The sequence below is a fragment of the Meleagris gallopavo genome, chromosome 1 (genome assembly GCF_000146605.3).
Source record: "Meleagris gallopavo isolate NT-WF06-2002-E0010 breed Aviagen turkey brand Nicholas breeding stock chromosome 1, Turkey_5.1, whole genome shotgun sequence".
Classification (NCBI taxonomy): Eukaryota; Metazoa; Chordata; class Aves; order Galliformes; family Phasianidae; genus Meleagris; species Meleagris gallopavo.
In genome coordinates, this window is record NC_015011.2 from 180,194,728 (window position 1) to 180,212,412 (window position 17,685).

Below are 17,685 nucleotides of genomic sequence, written 5' to 3' on the forward strand. Positions count from 1 at the left end.
AAAAGAAAAGAAAAGAAAAGAAAAGAAAAGAAAAGAAAAGAAAAGAAAAGAAAAGAAAAGAAAAGAAAAGAAAAGAAAAAAGTCTTGTCCAAATAACAAATACACAGCTTGCAGGATAAGATCTTCCATGCCTTTTTGTTTTGCACACAGTAACAACTGCTATATTCTGATTAGAAATCTTGACCTAGTTAAAATGCTATTGTTCCTCTGTGTTCCTATTCTTCTAAAACACTGTGGCTAGACATGATATTTTATAATCCATCAGATGTAAAATCTGCATTAAAAATATAATTATCGTGCTTCAGCAACTTGGACCAGAGCCCTGACATTATATTTCCAGGCAGTGCACTGTGAGTAATGTGGATGCATATTTAGGTTGGTATGTTCAGTTGGCAAGATATGTAACTTTTCCATAAGTGAAGGTAAACTGTGGCATTTCTTATATACTGATTACTATTCCAGTCTTGTTCTCCACTTAATGAGAATTAAGTAGACACTTGTCAGCCAAGGAACATCCTGATTTGTTGCTATAAATTCAGTTTTAGTGACACTTGTTACAGTGAGCAGGGAGACAAACTTGTGCTAACTCACCATCACCATTATTATGACAGTGGTGATTTTGTCTAAGGATCACCCAGGGTTGGGATGCTCCGAGATGCCAGTGTTTCCTGAAGCTTATGTTCAGAAAGACAGCAATGGAAGGTGGGAATGTTCAGGAAGCGCAGAGCAAAACCCTAATGGCAACAAACCTTGTGCCTGGTGGTTGGGGTGGTTTTAGGAGCAGATCAGCAAAATGAGAGCACAAGGAGAAGAATGTACAGCTGAATCTGTGCCAACAAGACTGAAGCAAGCATTTCAGGGCTGCCTTGACCCACCATCATGCTGCGTGGCTCCATGGGGACTCACCAGCTCTCAGCACTTCTCCCTGTAGCACAGTCTGCCCACAGCTGCAGTTCTGTCATTCTGCAGAAAAAGCTGTGGCTCCTTCCAAAATCAACATCACCCAGCAGGTTGGACTTTCTGAGCTTGGATTGCTAAAATCTCTCAGAAGACAACTATTGTGCTTGCATTTTCAGCTGTGACAGGTGGAAATTGCAAATGAGAAAGATGGATGCCCTTGTCTTTGCTTCCTGTGCAGAGGAAGGGCAGAGCAGGGAGCAGGGGAGAGGTGCTCCTCAAGATTCCATCAAGAGGTCTTGAGGAGGTCTTCCTAAAATCTACAGTAGATATACATCAGAGCAAATCTGCTCCTCTGTTTCACTGCCCTGGATGTGGGAAGAGAGGGAACAGCTGGAGCCACCAGGTGGTATCAGGAGCTGTATAAAAAATGTATGTAGTTTGCTCCGAAAATAATGCATCCTATTTATTTCCATGGATACTACAACCAATATAAAGAGCACAATAACACTATTTGATAAATTCTCAGCTGTGAAACAGTGTTTTTCAGCGTAGCCACCACCATGAGCCATTTTCACCAGCAATGAGCAAAAGCCTGCGTGCTGTGCTCATTAAAAACCTTCACCAGTGGAAGTGGCCACTGCTGAAATGCACCACTCACTGCCTCTCTGCACTCTCAACCACTGGTTAGTCTCCACAAACACTCAGCAAGCATCAATGAATGTCAGTGGATGCGATTATTCCTGCATGGAGGAATTCAGTTCCACACCTTTGCTTCATACACACTTCATGTGAGATACCATTCTGTCAGACTGCCCCTCTGCTGCCATCTGTCACACAGCAACAAAATATAACAGAATATTGGTGGGAAGGTTCATCCTCTACTACCATACCACCAACATCCATCTCTGATGTTGTGGACCGACATGATGAAATAGGAAACATTACTTTCAAAGCAGCCCTCTTAGTATTGGGAACCATTCTGCCTGGTCTTAAGAAGCATGTCCATGGTCAGAAAGGGGCTGTGAGTTGGGTGTGTGACCCCAGCACCAGGACCCGTGGTGGCCAAGGAGGGCTGTGACAGCTGGGGGCAGCAGCTGGGATCCAGGCCATGCTTAATGCCTGGAGTGCAAAGGTGATTTCACAGCATAAGTGAGAAGTAGCATTCTGCATGTTTTCCCCCTTGGGACTGAATTCCTTTCTCTTCTTATTTTTTTGGCAACTTTCAATGTTTGAACATTTCTGTATTTTTCTTACAATTCCTTTACAATTCCTCTCCAGATACACAAAGGATTTTGTTTACAGTGCCGCCATAAATACAACCAGAACATATTGTGAAAAACTCTAGGAAGTCCAAAAGGGACTTTTTTGAAGTGGATTTGACTCCCCACCAGCTGCTAGCACTGCCATGCTGCCTGCTTTATAAACGAAGCATAGCAGTCCCCTTGGTTTCCTTCCCATTGTTCTGCCATAGAAGCTAAGAAAGCTGCAGACCTTGGCAGGGAAATTAGATAGATGGGAAAGCAAAAGTGATGGGAGATCTTCCTTTTACACCTTCAGTTATTAGTGATTACTGGAGAGTTAAATACTAGCTCCGTAGTTTGCATGAGTTGCGATGGTATTTGTGTCCAGTCTTCAGGGTCTGACTGTAAATGTTGTGAGGTGATGGCTAGAGTTGTTGCTAGCACCGCTATTCAAGGCCAAGGATTGTTGTACTTGGAAATGAATTCCTCTGGAGGCCTCCAGGCACCATGGAGATACTCTTACAGGTTGAAGGGATAGGTTCTATCTACATCCTACGAGATGTGGAACCCAGTACTGTCGTGGATGACACACTTAGGACTTCCTCAAAAAAGATACAAACAAAAAATCTAAAGGAAGTCCAAGAAAAGGCATAAGACTTTCAGTGAAATTGAAATCAGATAGACCTTATTATTCCTTGCTATTACTGACAAATTATTTTCTTGGCCATTTTATACAGCCCTTTTGGAGAGCAATACGAGCGAATGCATTTGGGTAATGTCAGAAGTGGAACAGGGATGTGATAGAAATACTGCTAAATAGTGATAGCTGGAGGAAGAAATCTCTGTAATTTCTCACTGATAAATTGAACTTTTGCACCAAAGAAGGCTTTGTTTCCAGTTATTGGGAAAAAAAAAGAGAGAGAGAAAGAAAAAAACAACCAAACTTTTGAGCCAGAAAAAAATAATCAATTTTCATAAAAATCCTCTTCTTTCGCATTTAGTAACAAATTCAGCCTCAGGAAAGGTGAAGCAAAAGCTGATGGGGGCAGAATCATAGAATTGAGTTGGAAGAGACCCTTAAAAGTCATCTAGTCCAACTTCCCTGCAATGAACAGAGACACCTACAGCTTCATCAAGTGCTCAGAGCCCCATCCAGCCTGACCTTGAGTGTCTTCAAGGATGGGGCATCCACCACCTCTCTGGGCAACCTGTGCCAGTGCCTCCCCACCCTTAGCGTAAAAAACTTCTGCCTTATATCGAATTTAAATCTTCTCTCTTTTAATTTGAAACCATTTCCCTTTGTCCTATCACAACAAATCCTGCTAAAGAGTCTGTTTGCTTTTGTGTTTTTTTCCCCCAAAAGTTAATGATTTGATACCAGATTTTGATGAGCCCTAATTATTAGATCGGTGGAATTCCTGTTGATTTGGCTGGGTGTTGGGGAGCGCTGGAGAAGAGGCTGCATTTCTTAAATCTCTTTTGAGGCTCAAAGTAAGTTTTAAGGAGAAATTAATTGTCCCTGTGCACAGGAGGTGGTGTCACACTGTGTTGTTTAGACCAAATCATCCCTAGAGCTTCACCCTTGGCTGTTAATGTCACTGAGCAGTTTATCCAGCAACTTGGCTATTCAGCCCATGCAGTTTTAACCTCAGAAAATCAATGCATCCAGCACTCCCTCACTGTAAGTGCATGAATGCGTGCTGATTCACCAAAGCCTGCTTAGCAAAAGGTCTTAAATGATACAGGCTGCCAGGAAATGCGTGTTCTCTTTGATGGTTCATAAAGTCCTGCCCACCTGTTGTGGGATGGAGCTGAGCATGGAGAGTTCTTCCTCTCCCGGTTACTGTCATGTCACACATTTCCCATCACAGAGCCTTTCAGTATGACACAGTTTGAGTGGTTTGAGATGTGTAATCACAGGCCGGTTTGATCTGAGGAATGTGCCTGTGTTATATGCATAGGAACTTTTGTATTAGGTTTACTGACCCAAATCAATCCCGGTTTGCAAATTGGAAGAGATGGAGCTTGAAATCTGGCAAGCTCTTTTTTTCTCCCCTCTGAAGAGTACACACTTGCTTGAAGAAAAAACAAGCTTTGCTGAAAAAGTGGTCAGTAGTTGAAAAATGCGATTGCTAGAAAAGTGCACATTTCCAGCCTTGCTGTCTCATTTCTGATTTAAGAGGAGGGACACTGACTGACCAAGGTGCTGTCAGCATTCAGAGAGCTGTGCTGGGTGGGTTTGTGGGGATGTAATAAGCGAGCACTTGTTGTTTTTTTCTGTAGAAAATGAAAGTGTTCTTTTTGGTGGGTGTTTCAGGAGACCACGTGAGGTGAAAGCCTTGAGTCCTCCAACCCATGACAAGGGAGGGCTTGGTGCTGACTGGTCTAGGTCACTGGGCAAACCACATGGTACCTCACCCCCATCTGCCAGCAGTTAGTTCAAATGCAAAAGAAAAACAGCCGCTATGCACAGTGCAACACCTGAGTTTTCAGTCACATTAGAGAGCCTGATGCAGGTGCTCTGAAAATGTGCAGACTTTTTAAGCAGCTCCCTTTGATTCAAAATGTCATGCAAAAGCAAAATGAACTCAGGACAAATTCACTACATTAAACACATACATGTTCATTATCTGTTCAGCCTTTTTGTCAGCAGCACATCTGAAAGCAAGACATGCTGCCAAGTCACGTATTTTGACAACCAGGGGACTTCCCCATTTCCCAGGAAGATGAATTTGGGGTCATGAGAATGACTTCTAATAAACACACTGACTGCAGAGCTGATGGTAAAAGGAAGTGCACCTTACTGTTCTTTTTGCAAAGGAAAGTACAGTGACTCATGTGTCAGGAAGAACATGCTAACCAACAGCAGTCCCTGCTCTTTGCAGGTGACCACCAGGACAGCTAATGGCAGTCAGCTACTCCTGAAGGTACTGAGGAAACATATTTGTGACTTGAGCTCTTCCCAAGCAACTCCCTGATATTCACTCCAGAATAAAATGTTCACACACGGAGTTATCTGGGAAGTGCTCCATAGATGAGCCTGAAGCTGAGAGTATTGGGGCCCACAGCAGTGTTATACACCCACGGTTTTCTGCACTTCTGTCATCTCACAAAACTATATCTTTGTACTGTGTGCAGAGACTGGGGATTTGCACGTACAAGTGTGGCAGATGAGCACAGATTGGGTGGACAGAGTATGAGCTCCTTTCCTTCAGTAGGCACACAGGACTGTAAGCAGATAAAAATATTGCCCTAAGTATGTGAGGGAAGGGAAATAGAATTGCAGTTCTCAGAGCAGCGCTGTGTGTACTCTGTTTTACAGCAGATGTTTCAGAACATAAACAATTAGGGCTTAATGTATTAATATACAAATCTGGAAAATAATCCGGCAGTACATCATGGACCAGACCCTTGGCTGACACAAACTGACATGGTTCCAGTGGCTCCATTTCAAGTCTGGGACAAGTTAGCATCTAACATCTTTAATTACACGCATCTCTGGCCTGGATAAAGCTATGTAAGACCAGCGTACCTAAATATCACTTATGCCGTTAAATTGTCTATTAGGACCTCTGGACTCCACAGAAACCAAACATGATTTTTTGGATCATACACCAAAATCATCAGTGAAATCCTTCATCCTTGAGTAGACATGGGCAGATTTCATGGCCGCATTAGTCTCTGCTGTCTGAAAATACTTTAGAACTGCCTGGCATAGTTAGATGGGAGCAAATCTGGGACAGACGTGCTTTAGACTTTGCCAGCTACAGGTCTGGTCTTCTCTGCACTCCCACCCATAGGGAAGGTGGGGCCTCAATAGGAGGCAGCGGTGCCCAAAGCTGCAGTTGCATAACAAGAGCAGGGACGGTGATGACAGGGAGATGTCTCACAGCATAATTCCCTACCATCCTGCACAATTTCATTGACTGTTTTCACCGACCTGTGCTACCCAGAATAGTTTTCTGTACTTCGCAATGCTTACTTGCCTGTTGACGTGGTAAACATCACAGACTATAGATTGTTTTTTCGTTGTCATCTAACAATTTTTTTTTTTGTCTTTGCTTCCTTCAGCTCCAAGGATCCTTGAAGAGAAAGTTGGTTGTAAATCTGTCACCTGTCAACAACAAGAGGCCAAATGGTGTTTCAGACAACTCTTTCCTTGACATTAAGAGGATAAGAGTGGGTGATAATATCTCAATGGGACAAGGTGGGCATCATGTTAACAATTGCCAAAACCAGTCAATGTCTGGAACTATGTCTGTGGGGCAAGGATCACAAAGAAAGACCAGCAACCTAGCAAACAACACGCATGCCAGTGGGAATGGCATTTTTAATATGACCTTGAAAGAAGTAAAGAAAGAACCAGGAGAAACAATGTCTTGCAGCAAACACTTAGATGGCCAGATGTCCCATGAGAACATGTTCCCTAACAGATATGGGGAAGACTCAGGGGAACAGATGATGGATCCAGAGCTCCAGGAACTATTTAATGAACTGACTAACATATCAGTACCACCAATGAGTGATCTTGAGCTAGAGAATATGATAAATGCCACAATAAAACAAGACGAGCCGTTCAACATTGACCTTGGGCAGCAAAACCAGAGAGTCCCTGTGAGGCCTCTGCAGATGGATAAGATGGTAATTAAGAGTGAGTATGCACCAGGCATGAACCAGGCTCCTGTGGGATCCCCACAGATGAGGCCTTCTTCTACAGGTCCAGCCTTCACTATGGCCACTGCTGCCATGTCCACCTCTTCACCCATCCCTTCGGTGCCTCAGAATCAAACACAGGTAGCGCAGGTTTCCTCTGCGTCCAGTCGGCCATTGCCTAACTGGCAGGAGGTTTCTCATGCGCAGCAACTCAAGCAGATCGCAGCCAACCGTCAGCAGCATGCCTTGATCCAGCAACAACAGCAACAGCAGAACCAGACGGCCAACTGGTCCACCTTGTCTCCATCAGGTCCTTCACCCGGACCTTTTGTGCAAGAAAAAATCCCCAGTCCTTCTTTTCGTCAGCAGCAGTTCAGCCCACAGAGCTCAGCAATGCTTGGGGTGCCTGTGAATGGAAACCAGTCAAAAGGGATGAACAACTATGTTTATAAGCCAACTACTCCCCAGAGTAATCCCATGGACGTGATCATGCAACAGAAGACTCAGGACCTCAACAGAAATTTTATCAACAGTGCTCAGCCACCACTAGAGCAGCATCATGGTAATACAAAGCCTTTGTTTCATTTTAACTCAGAGCAAACAAACCAGCAGATGCCTTCAGTTTTGGGTTCCCAAAGCAAGCCTTCCCTTCTGCACTACACGCAGCAGGCTCAGAGTTCAGCGCCAGTGCAACAGCCACAACCACAGCAGCAACAGCAGCCACAGCCGCCGCCTGCTCAGCCTCTCCCAAACCAGTCTCTTCAAAGGCCACCCAGTGTACCCCTAGCAATGCAACAGAAAATGATGCTTCAGAAAATTCAGCAAAGCCAGCAAATCTCAGGTTTGCAGTATCCAGTCTCTCAGCAGCATAGACAGGTAAGGCAAATTCCTCCTTATTTGGTTTCAGAATTGTTCTGGTATGAGTGGTAAGAAGGGTTTTCCATCCTGGCCTCCTTCCTCCAGGAGATGTGTACCTGTGTGTAATGACCTCAGAACACTTTTCAGCAGAGCTGGTGATGACCTGTTTAGCTCCTGTTAAGTGTATCATAGATGCACAGTTATAAGAATTTCAAAAAAGACGTGTTCATAACACTGTTTTTTCTTAAAGCAAGAGTGAATGTCACTGCTATGTATTATGTAGATACTTGTCAAAAAGGTGAGATAACAGAGCAGATCTGAGCTTATTTTGCACTCCTATCTAAGTTTCCAACTGAACAAAATTTTAGACTCTTTTAGATGGCAAAACTAACAAATTCCTTTATCTTAGATACGGTGTTTGACAGTGTTAATTTTTACGTCATAGTTTTCCTCAGGGAGGCAGGGTTAGGAAATTCTGTTTTTAGATATTGTTTGACTGACATGACAAAAATACTGTTTGCACATTTGTTATCTGTTTGGCAAAGAAAAACGAAGACTTATCTATGAGCTTTATAAACACCCATCACACTTCTGGGAATATTCTGTGCATGAAATACATGCTCGATAAGAAGGTGAAGGTTGCCACAGATACATCTACAATTATATACCACTGTTTTGTCATCAGACACTGCTTTGATATGATCAGCTGTGCTATACCGAATCATTGTGCACCAGGATTACCATTTTCAGATCTGACAAAATAAAATTTAAATATGTAATCTTATTGTATCCCCAAAACTGGAAACCGGCTGCAAATGAAATAAAATATGCATTTGATCTTGGGATGTTTAAGTCACTCTGAGTTCTGGCGGACCTTGAATAGAACATATTTGAAAGCATAGAATGGCAATCTAGGTGTAAAGATTGTTTAGAAATTTCTTGTATGTAAAAGCGCTATAGGAAAATACTGAAAATTGAAACCCAAAGTCTTCCATAAAGTCACTGAGAAGCAGCACTGCAAATGAATCGTTCAGAACTGGAGTATCTTGGCCAAACTGTTTGGGCAAACAAACTGATGTTTTGAAACAAAGAAAATACAGTTGTATGCATGCAAACCTTTCTCATGTTAATTCATTTAAGCTCCCTAATCTCCTGACCACGAGTTCTTCCAGCAGAGAATCCTTTCCTAAGAGGCACCAGGTGAAATTTTTAGGCAGTTTTGGGTAGGGAGGATTTGTTTTGCGGGAGGATGCCAGAAAATGAGCAGCAAGCAGGAAGCGAGCACAGCTTTGTTTTTTTAAAGGAGGTCTCCACTGGCTGTTCTCCTTCTCCTTGGGCCACTGTGTACTCAATTCTTCAGTGCATTTCCCCATTCACTTAATAGACTGGCAGGCAAATGAATTTTAACAGGTTCTTCATTCAGCCATGGTGAAGCTTCCAGCAATCTGTCAGCACAGGGGAGGCAAGTAGGACTTTTGCAAACACTACTGTTTTTCTGAAAAATATGCAAGGTCACATTCTGGAAAAGAGTAAAAAACACTGAGAGTAACTCTGTTTGAGGCAGTGCTAGCTGCTGCTCTATGTCCTGTTCGGCTGCTGAGGGAGGCAACCAACACGGTGGCATGAGGCAACATGGCCATAGCAGTAGTTGCATAATGTATCATGAGTGCAGACCCTTTGCAGTTGTTCCAAAGTTCTGCTGGAATTCAGAAAATCAAGGACTATCCCTCTCAGTAGAGCATTCTGTAGCTGCAGGAATTATAATTACAATGCTATAAACTTGGTCCTAACTTGCAGGATTTGGAATCAATTTGAAGATTGCTGCTCATGTGGCAATTTTTATGTGAACAATTTTAGGGCCTGCCCGCATATATCACAGAATGATATATTGGCTTGGGTTGGTGGGGACCTTAAAGATAATCTAGTTCTACTCCCCTGCCGGTAACAGGGTTGCCACCCAGTACATCAGGCAGCCCAGGGCCCCATCCAGTCTAGCCTTGAACGCCTTCAAGGGTGGGGCATCCACATCTTCTTTGCACAACCTATTCCTGTGCCTGACCAAAAGGAGGGACAAACGCAAGAGCCCTTCAACCTCTTGTTCAGGACCTGCTTGTCCCCGTAGCTCCAGCCTGGATATTAAAGCTGAGTGGGACGAGAGATCCCAACATTATATTCTGGTAAAAACAAGGAAGGTCAAAGTCAGCTCATGGATCATCTGTGCTGATTTTAGCAATGGGGCTAAATTTAGGCTGCTTGGTCTTCTCTCTGGGAGGATCATCTTCCATCCTTGAGGATTTCTACTGATCTTTAACAGCAATGCATAAGTAATTACAAGCACTTACTAATTAACTTCATGATTGATATTTATTTTACTCATGCCCTATTTCTTCATGAGGTATAAAGGTTTGAGTCTGCTAGGTGTCATTCAGTTTCTCCTTAGATCCTATACTGATTGTAAATGTGGGCTATAAGGACAATCTCAGAACTGGCTGAAATGCTTTGCAGCTGGAAATGCAAGTGCACATTCATAAGCTGCTGCTATGATATTGCCATCAGATAACACTGACTGGAACACTACAAAATCACATCTTTAGCTGAACCAGATCACTCTTTGGATTTTTTTTTCTCCCCAAGCTTTTAGGTCCCCCAAAAGGACTTGAATTCAACTCTGTTAGCCTAAGCTGGCTAACTGATATTTAAGGTTTATAATTTCTCTGCCTGTCACATTTACTTTGTGTCAAATTGGAGCAAACTTGTAGTGCAATTTGCTAATTACTTGTCTTTTGCCTCTAAGGAAAAGTCATAAAAATGATGGAAATCATCTTGGTTTCCGGAAGAAGGTTGAATGAAATGAAGGTTTTGTTTACTTCTCAGTTTTGTTCTCCAGTGTTGTGAGAAAGATTCACCTTTCCATTGTCTATCAGGATACAACATAAGCACACTCAAGAAAAAACTCAAACAAGTTAAACACTCTTTGGAGTGTCTATTTACTCTTAGGGAGTAATTAGAAGCTCCAAATTCTGCACAAGATAAATTGGGCTTGCAATACTTCTCTTCCTTTCCCATCTCTTCCCTCGCCTTGTTTCCATGGACCACAAGAGCCCTATTTGATCTCAGCTATGGGAGCAAGAACAGTGCAAGAGATTTTGAGAGCTTCAGCCCTCCTTTACAGAAACAACCATTGGTCCCTGTCTGTAAGGCTCTGGAAGTGTCAGAGTTGTTTTTTTTTTAATGTATGTTGTTTACATAGTTACAACAGTGTTGCTCTGTGCAGAGCTCAGTATCTTTTTATTCGTTATCCCATTATAATGTCTTTGGGAATGTGATCATCTCTCTTTTCTTCCTTTTCTCTCTCTTTTTTTTTTTTTTCTCAAAACCCAGAAATGTGGTGTGATTAGATTTTGGAGCTTTTTTTGCTGTTACTTGCCCTAACCAGGGCATACCTTAGATGACTTTTTTTTCACCAGATTTTAACAGGTTCCTTTTTAATCCAACCAACCATTCTCCCTCCCTTCTGAGTACTGAGTGACCCAATCCCTTCTCCATTGCCCCTAGCACAAGTAATCCATATGTGCCTCTTTCCTGATGCACTCCTACAGCTAAGTGTTTTGTAGCCTATGACCAATGTACTCCCAGGTTTTCCATGTCAGGGACTCAACATAGAATCATAGAATAGAATCACAGAATTTCTCAGGTTGGAAAAGACCTTAAAGATTATCAAGTCCAACTGCAACCTAACCATACTACCCTAACTAACAACCCTCCACCAAGTCATGTCCCTGAGCACCACATCCAAACAGTTTTTAAACACATCCAGGGATGGTGACTCAACCACCTCCCTGGGGAGCCTATTCCAGTGCTTAACAACCCTTTCTGTAAGAAAGTTTTTCCTGATATCCAACAGAAACCTCCCCTGGAGCAACTTGAGGCCATTTCCTCTCATCCTGTCACCTGTCACCAATGAGAAGAGACCAGCTCCACTCTCACTGCAATCACCTTTCAGGTATTTAAAGAGAGCAATAAGGTCTCCCTACAGTCTCCTCTCCCCCAGACTAAACAGCCCCAGTTCATTTAGTCACACCTCACAGAGCATATTCTCCAAACCCTTCACCAGCCTTGTTGCCCTTCTTTGGACCTGCTCCTGCACCTCAGTGACCTTTCTCTATTGAGATGCCCAAAACTGAACACAGTACTTGAGATGGGGCCTCACCAGTGCCAAGTACAGGGGCAGTGACTTCCCTAGTCCTGCTCACCACACCATTCCTGATACAAGCCAGGATGCCGTTGGCCTTCCTGGCCACCTGGGCACATTGCTGGCTCATATTCAGCCTACTGTCATGGGTGCATGTGGGACAATGCAGCAGCTCTGCACTGAGCAATGTGTCACCACTGCATGGCCTGTGCTTCGAGGAGCTCCAGGTGCTCAGGTAGCTCTCTCTTACAGGCCCCCTCCATTGCATCAGCCTTTCAAATGCCCAGAAAATCACATATATGCTGACATATACATGCATTGCTGTTAAATACTGACAAAGGATATGGGTGGTTGTTTAACTAACCTGGCAGTTCTGCAGAGAACTTCTCCAGTGTGCACCCAGGATAATTTCATTTATTTTGAGAGAACATAATTGGATTTAAAACAGCACAGTAGGCAGCAGGATATGGCCTTCTTTAAAGCATGGACACCATATGAATTTAATAAGAAGAGTGTGTTAAACTGTCAGGTTGCTAGCATGCTGTGCAAGGAAGGAGCACTAGGAGCAGAAGATCTAATGGCTAGGAAAGGTCTTGTTGTCACTCACTGCTGAACAATGACTTAAACTTCTAATTTAGCTTCCAAAATTTGTAAAGAAAATGTGGGTAATTCACATCAAAACATTTTCCTGGACCTTTGTGTTTACCATTAAACACAAAGGATTTCCTTCTTTACTGAAGAAGAGTGCATTTTGGGAGGCAACCTCTCTGTTTTCAAGTGCAAAGGAATTATTTTGCAAATATTTGTGAAATGAAGAGGAAAAACCTAGAGTGGCTTGTGGTAATTGGTACAAACCAGGACTTAAATTTGACTTAGATCATAAATAACAACGATTCCAAGCTTTTGGAATCTGCAATAATAGAAACCGTTCCATAGTGTAAGAAAATAACAATGTGACCTTTCTTTCAGTGCTCGCTGTAAAAATAGTATTTGGATGAGAGCTTTTCTTGATAGCTCCATTTTGGTTGCATTCCTTCATGCAAGGGCTTCTAAATTAAATATTCTGAATAAAAACTTGAATATGTCCTAATAACTACCATAGATTGCGTGGTTGTAACTGATTTGTGAACATAAAAAAGAGAGAAAATGTCAAAGGTTTCTTATTGTCATTAGTGGGCAGTTGTCATCGGGTCTTGGTGGTGCCTTCTATCATTCACATTCTGTTTATTAAATGAAATACACAGACAGTCCCACCGTAGTTGGTCAGTCCCTGAGGACATTGTAATTCAAAGGCTCATGGACACTGCCAGTTTCATAAGCTTTCTTGAATTTTTTTCATAAAGTGTTTATATTACTATAATAGTACATTAGGCTCTTAAATGTTTCTGGGGTTGGAGATTTGGGATACCTGGAGCCCTGGAAGGTGGGAGCACCTCTTTCATGAAGAAAGGCTGAGGGAGTTGGGATTGTTTAGCTTGGAGAGGGCTCCAGCGGACTCCATTGCGGCCCTCCAGTACTTGAAATGGGCTTATGAACAAGTGGAGGATTGACTTTTTACATGGTCTGATAGTGGTAGGACAAGGGGGAATGGCTTTAAACTGAAAGAGAGGAAATTTTGGTTAGATGTTAGGAAGGAATTCTTTACTCTGAGGGCAGTGAGGCCCTGGCACAGTGCCCAGAGAGCTGTGGTGCCCCATCCATGGAGGTACTCAAGGCCAGGTTAGATGGGCTCTGGGCAGCCTGAGCTGGTGGGGGCAACCAGCCCATAGCAGGGGTTGGGGCTGGGTGGACTTTGAGGTCCCCTTCAAACCAAACCATTCTATGGTTCTGTGATTCATTCTATGACTCAGTGACATTGCTGAGATAATCCTTGAAGTCTCATTTGGGCTGCTTTTTGAAGGTACCTCTATGAGGATAGCAATACAAAATATCATTGCACTTTGCTGTGCTAATGGCAAAACACTTGAACTCTTACTTACAATTTGTTACCATTGTGAAAATGCCTTGAAGGTACACTGATGGGGCAAAATGAAGAACTGTATAAACAATTTTAAAATGGGATCTGTCTCAAAGGGATAATTTTGATGTGGCTTCTGTAAGAATCAAGAAAAAGATGAGTTTTATAGCAGGAATTTGAAGGATATGAGCTTCTACCCACCTGCATGTGTACTGATGTTTGTTTGAGGCCTGCACTGGTCTGCCCTGGCTGTGGGGAAATAATGAGTTAGGATGCTACATGCTTCAGTCCTGTGATTTTTCTGCACCTTGAAGACATAAGCAAGGATAGAAAAGCAGAGGGACAGACAAGGTGCCTTGTGCATATGTGAAGTAAGATGTACAGGCTGCAAGGAGGAAAGGACAGGTGAAAAGATCCTAACTGCTGCTGGCAGAGTTTACAGTTTACAGAACATGGAGTATTGTGGAATGAAGTAGGGAGCCACCTCCAAAAACATGAGTCTGCTTATGGGATTAACTGGAAAGGAAGGGTAGCAGGACAAGATTGTGATAAGGAGCTGTGAGGATGCAATGCTGACTGGGACGCAAGGAAACAAAGGTGTTTCAGGTCTGGCCTTCTGCTGCTTGACCTGTGATCTTAACTGTGATCAGTGAAGCTGGGATATCTGTGCTTCTTACCTGCTTGAAGATTTCTGCTATTTCTGTGTGCATCTGAGGACAGAGTCAAGCCCTGAGTCAACTTCCTGCAGGGATTTTGGAAAAGCAGCCTGGAAAAAGAATATAATTCCACAGCCATTTGGAGCTGGCATGGTAAAAACCCCTTTCCTGTAAGTTTTTGCTTGTTTGTAGGCAATTTATGAATACCTCAAGAAGTTTAAGAACAAAATGAATAAATAAATAAATAACAATGCCTACCTCTCATTTCTCTTCCTATCCCTATCTTTCTATTATTTTAATTCCAGATGAAATCCTCAGAAGCAAGTCTCAGTAATTTACCTCTCTAGGAGTTCAAAATGAAGGAATATTATAATGGCAAATATTTGTTCCTTCATTAAGTCACTTTTACTGCTGGTGTTTTTATGGTTTTTATCTGCCCCAGGCCACAGATGACTGTCATTAAGACAGCAACCAACCTAGTAATGTTCCTTTAATATGCGTTTTTGCTGGTGACTTTATTATTCGTATGTGATGCTGAACCAGAAAATCAGCCAGATGCTCCAACAGAACTAGTCCAGAACCATCTGCCTGCTTCTTTTCTGCACGCCTCTATCTGATAATATACATATACAGTGTAAGAGACAGCTTTTGCCATGAAGAATTTCTAATCTAAATAAGCAGACCAGCCAAAGCTTGAGAGGAAGGAAATATTGATGTTTATTCTATATATTATATATTTTGGAAAAGAGAGAAGGAAGATCTCGTCCAAAGCCATTACAGTCAATCCACTAGCTGTTGGATAAGAACCTAAGTAATACGCTTACCTCTCACAGAAGTCACTGAGTCTGGAGTAGAGCGATACCAAATATCAATCTCAGAAACACTACTCTTGTGCTCTAGGATAGTGCCTGAGCCTATCACGCCCCCACTGCTCCTCTCGACCTGCCTGCCCTCTTCCCCTTGCCTCTTAGCCTGAGAGTCTTCCTGCTGACCCAGCATTCACAGCTCTTAGCCTTCACAGCTTTCACAGTCCCCCGGAAGAGACGTCTGGTGCTCTGAGAATCATACTTGATACCTCTTCTCCTTGTACCTGGAAATTGATGGCAAACAGCCCATCAAGTGAACCCAGCAGCTTACTTGTTCTTCAGAGAGCCTATGGGTGAACATGCTCTGGCCATTCCTGACGTACTGCTTACACACATGTAAACAAGAAAAGAGAAGGGCCTCGAAGGGAGCTTCTTTTGAACAGGCCAACTGTATTGAGTCCATGTTATCTCTTCAAACAGAGTCTTCCCTTCTCTGTCCCTTTTGATGAGTCTCTGTCAACTCCCGTGGGCATTTGGGATGGGGCTGAGTGCTTCCAACAGTCGGTTTCCCTGAAAAGCCAAAGGGCTTTTAATCTTTTAATCCTGACACTTAGTCTTGACACAGCTGTGGAAACTTATGAGTTTAACAGTCTTCTGATTTTATTTTTGAAGAGGTTAGGAATTATTTGAGGTCCACATCATATTGTGAATCAGTATAAAACACAGAAATCAGGTAAAAAGGATCTTTATCCCTCTCCTTCATATCAATTTTCTGTATTCATTTAATGCCCTAACCTTCCTATGTAACCTGTGATGAAGGCACAGTTCAGAATACCTAGTCTAGACATATATTGAGGCGTAACTTGTTGCAGAAGACTCTCAGCTTCCCCCAGCCCAGCCGTGCTGCTGTGCTTGAAAGGACTGCTCAGATCGATGTCACAGTGCACTGAATTACATGACAATATGCCAAAGGAAGGCTTGACTGCAGTCTTCAATTTGACATTGCCCAGGATCCTAAGCAAGGAGTAGCATGGTTGGGTATCTCCTGGGACAGGGTGGGAGGAGAGCAAGTCAGTGGTGGGTGCTCAAGCTGCATACCAAGGGCACCACTGGCTGGTCCAGCACCCCAGATCTGGGAGTCCTAGGTCCAGGGCCAGGCTACCCGCTGCTCCCATGAGCTGGACTACTACAAAAACCACTGGTGGGCAAGGAGAAGCCATGCCATGAGTTGGGCTGCTGACTCCATTCCTCAAGAAGCACAGATTCTCTCTTGAAGAGAGGCAAGAGCAGGGTCCATGGGTATGGGGTGGCATAGAATACATGGCATAGCAGGTTTCTGATACTCTTGCATGAGGCTTTATAGGATGTTGGAGATGGTCTTTGGGCTAGCTGCTTCAGAAAGGGGCAAAGGAGGCCTCCACACTGCATCCTCATTTCATTCCTTCCTCTAGTGCCAGCTCTGACATTTGTGTAAGCTTTCACAGGACTTCTATCTTTTTCTTTGTGCTGTTTTATTTTGCTTTTTTATTGACTTTCTCCAACTTGTGCGGTCAAACAGAGCCAACACTTGGTACAAGTGAATCACAGCATCATTAAGATCAGAAAAATCACTAAGATCATCACGTCTAACCATCAACCCATCCCCACCATGCCCACTAACCATGTCCTTCAGTGCTACATCTCTACATTTCTTGTACACTTCCAGGGACAAGCAAGGTGAAAAAAAATGAACTGTTCTCTGGTTTTCTTCCTTCAGGGGACCATACAGATCTTGTACCACTCCCAGCTGAAAGTGTAGCCATTGAATAAACAACATGTAGCTTTCTTCCTCTCTTGCAAAAGATATGAAAAAAAAAAGATGCAGATTGAACGGTACTCTTGGGCCTTCTTAAGAAGCTGGACAGTCCCCTTGAAAGAAAAATTCTCCACGATTGACTAATACCAAAATACTTGCAATGACCAAAGAATAAAAATGATGGTATTTCTGTGAATGAGCCAGTTCGTTCTTCAACCTGTAAGAGGAAGAGAGATGCTGAAGGCTTCCTGTAGTTCTGTGAAGATGAGTTAGATGCAGTCTCACAGTCTTGCATTTTTCCAGATCTTTCCATAATTTACAGTGGTTGCAAGCAGGGCCACAGTTTGGCTCCAAGATAATGATGAATGACTAAAGGATTTCGTGCTTTGGTTCTGGTTAGAAGAATATTCAACTTTATCCATTGCAGAACTAGATTTCTTCAAATTACTGTAAGCTGTGAGCCCAGCTAAAGCAGGCTTTGCTGGGGTGACTCCAGACTTTTCTGGTTTCAGCTAGAATGAGGAAAAAAAAAAAGAATGGCTTCTTTTCCTACTAGAAGTGGTAAAAGACATGGGAAGCCATAGGGATGAGAAGAAATATTGAGAACTTCACAGCGTAAGTGCAAAA

At 43.0% G+C, this 17,685-nt stretch overlaps 1 protein-coding gene across 1 annotated transcript in view; it reads left to right on the forward strand.

The window, feature by feature from the left end:
* The first annotated feature begins 4,993 nt into the window (after positions 1-4,993).
* The window catches only part of MAML2 (mastermind like transcriptional coactivator 2), a 69,171-nt gene continuing 56,479 nt past the window's right edge, over positions 4,994-17,685 (forward strand). The window contains exons 1-2 of the mRNA XM_031552225.1: positions 4,994-5,068; positions 6,159-7,670. Of these exons, the coding sequence (XP_031408085.1) occupies positions 4,994-5,068; positions 6,159-7,670 (1,587 nt within the window). The remainder of the gene's footprint in view (positions 5,069-6,158; positions 7,671-17,685) is intronic.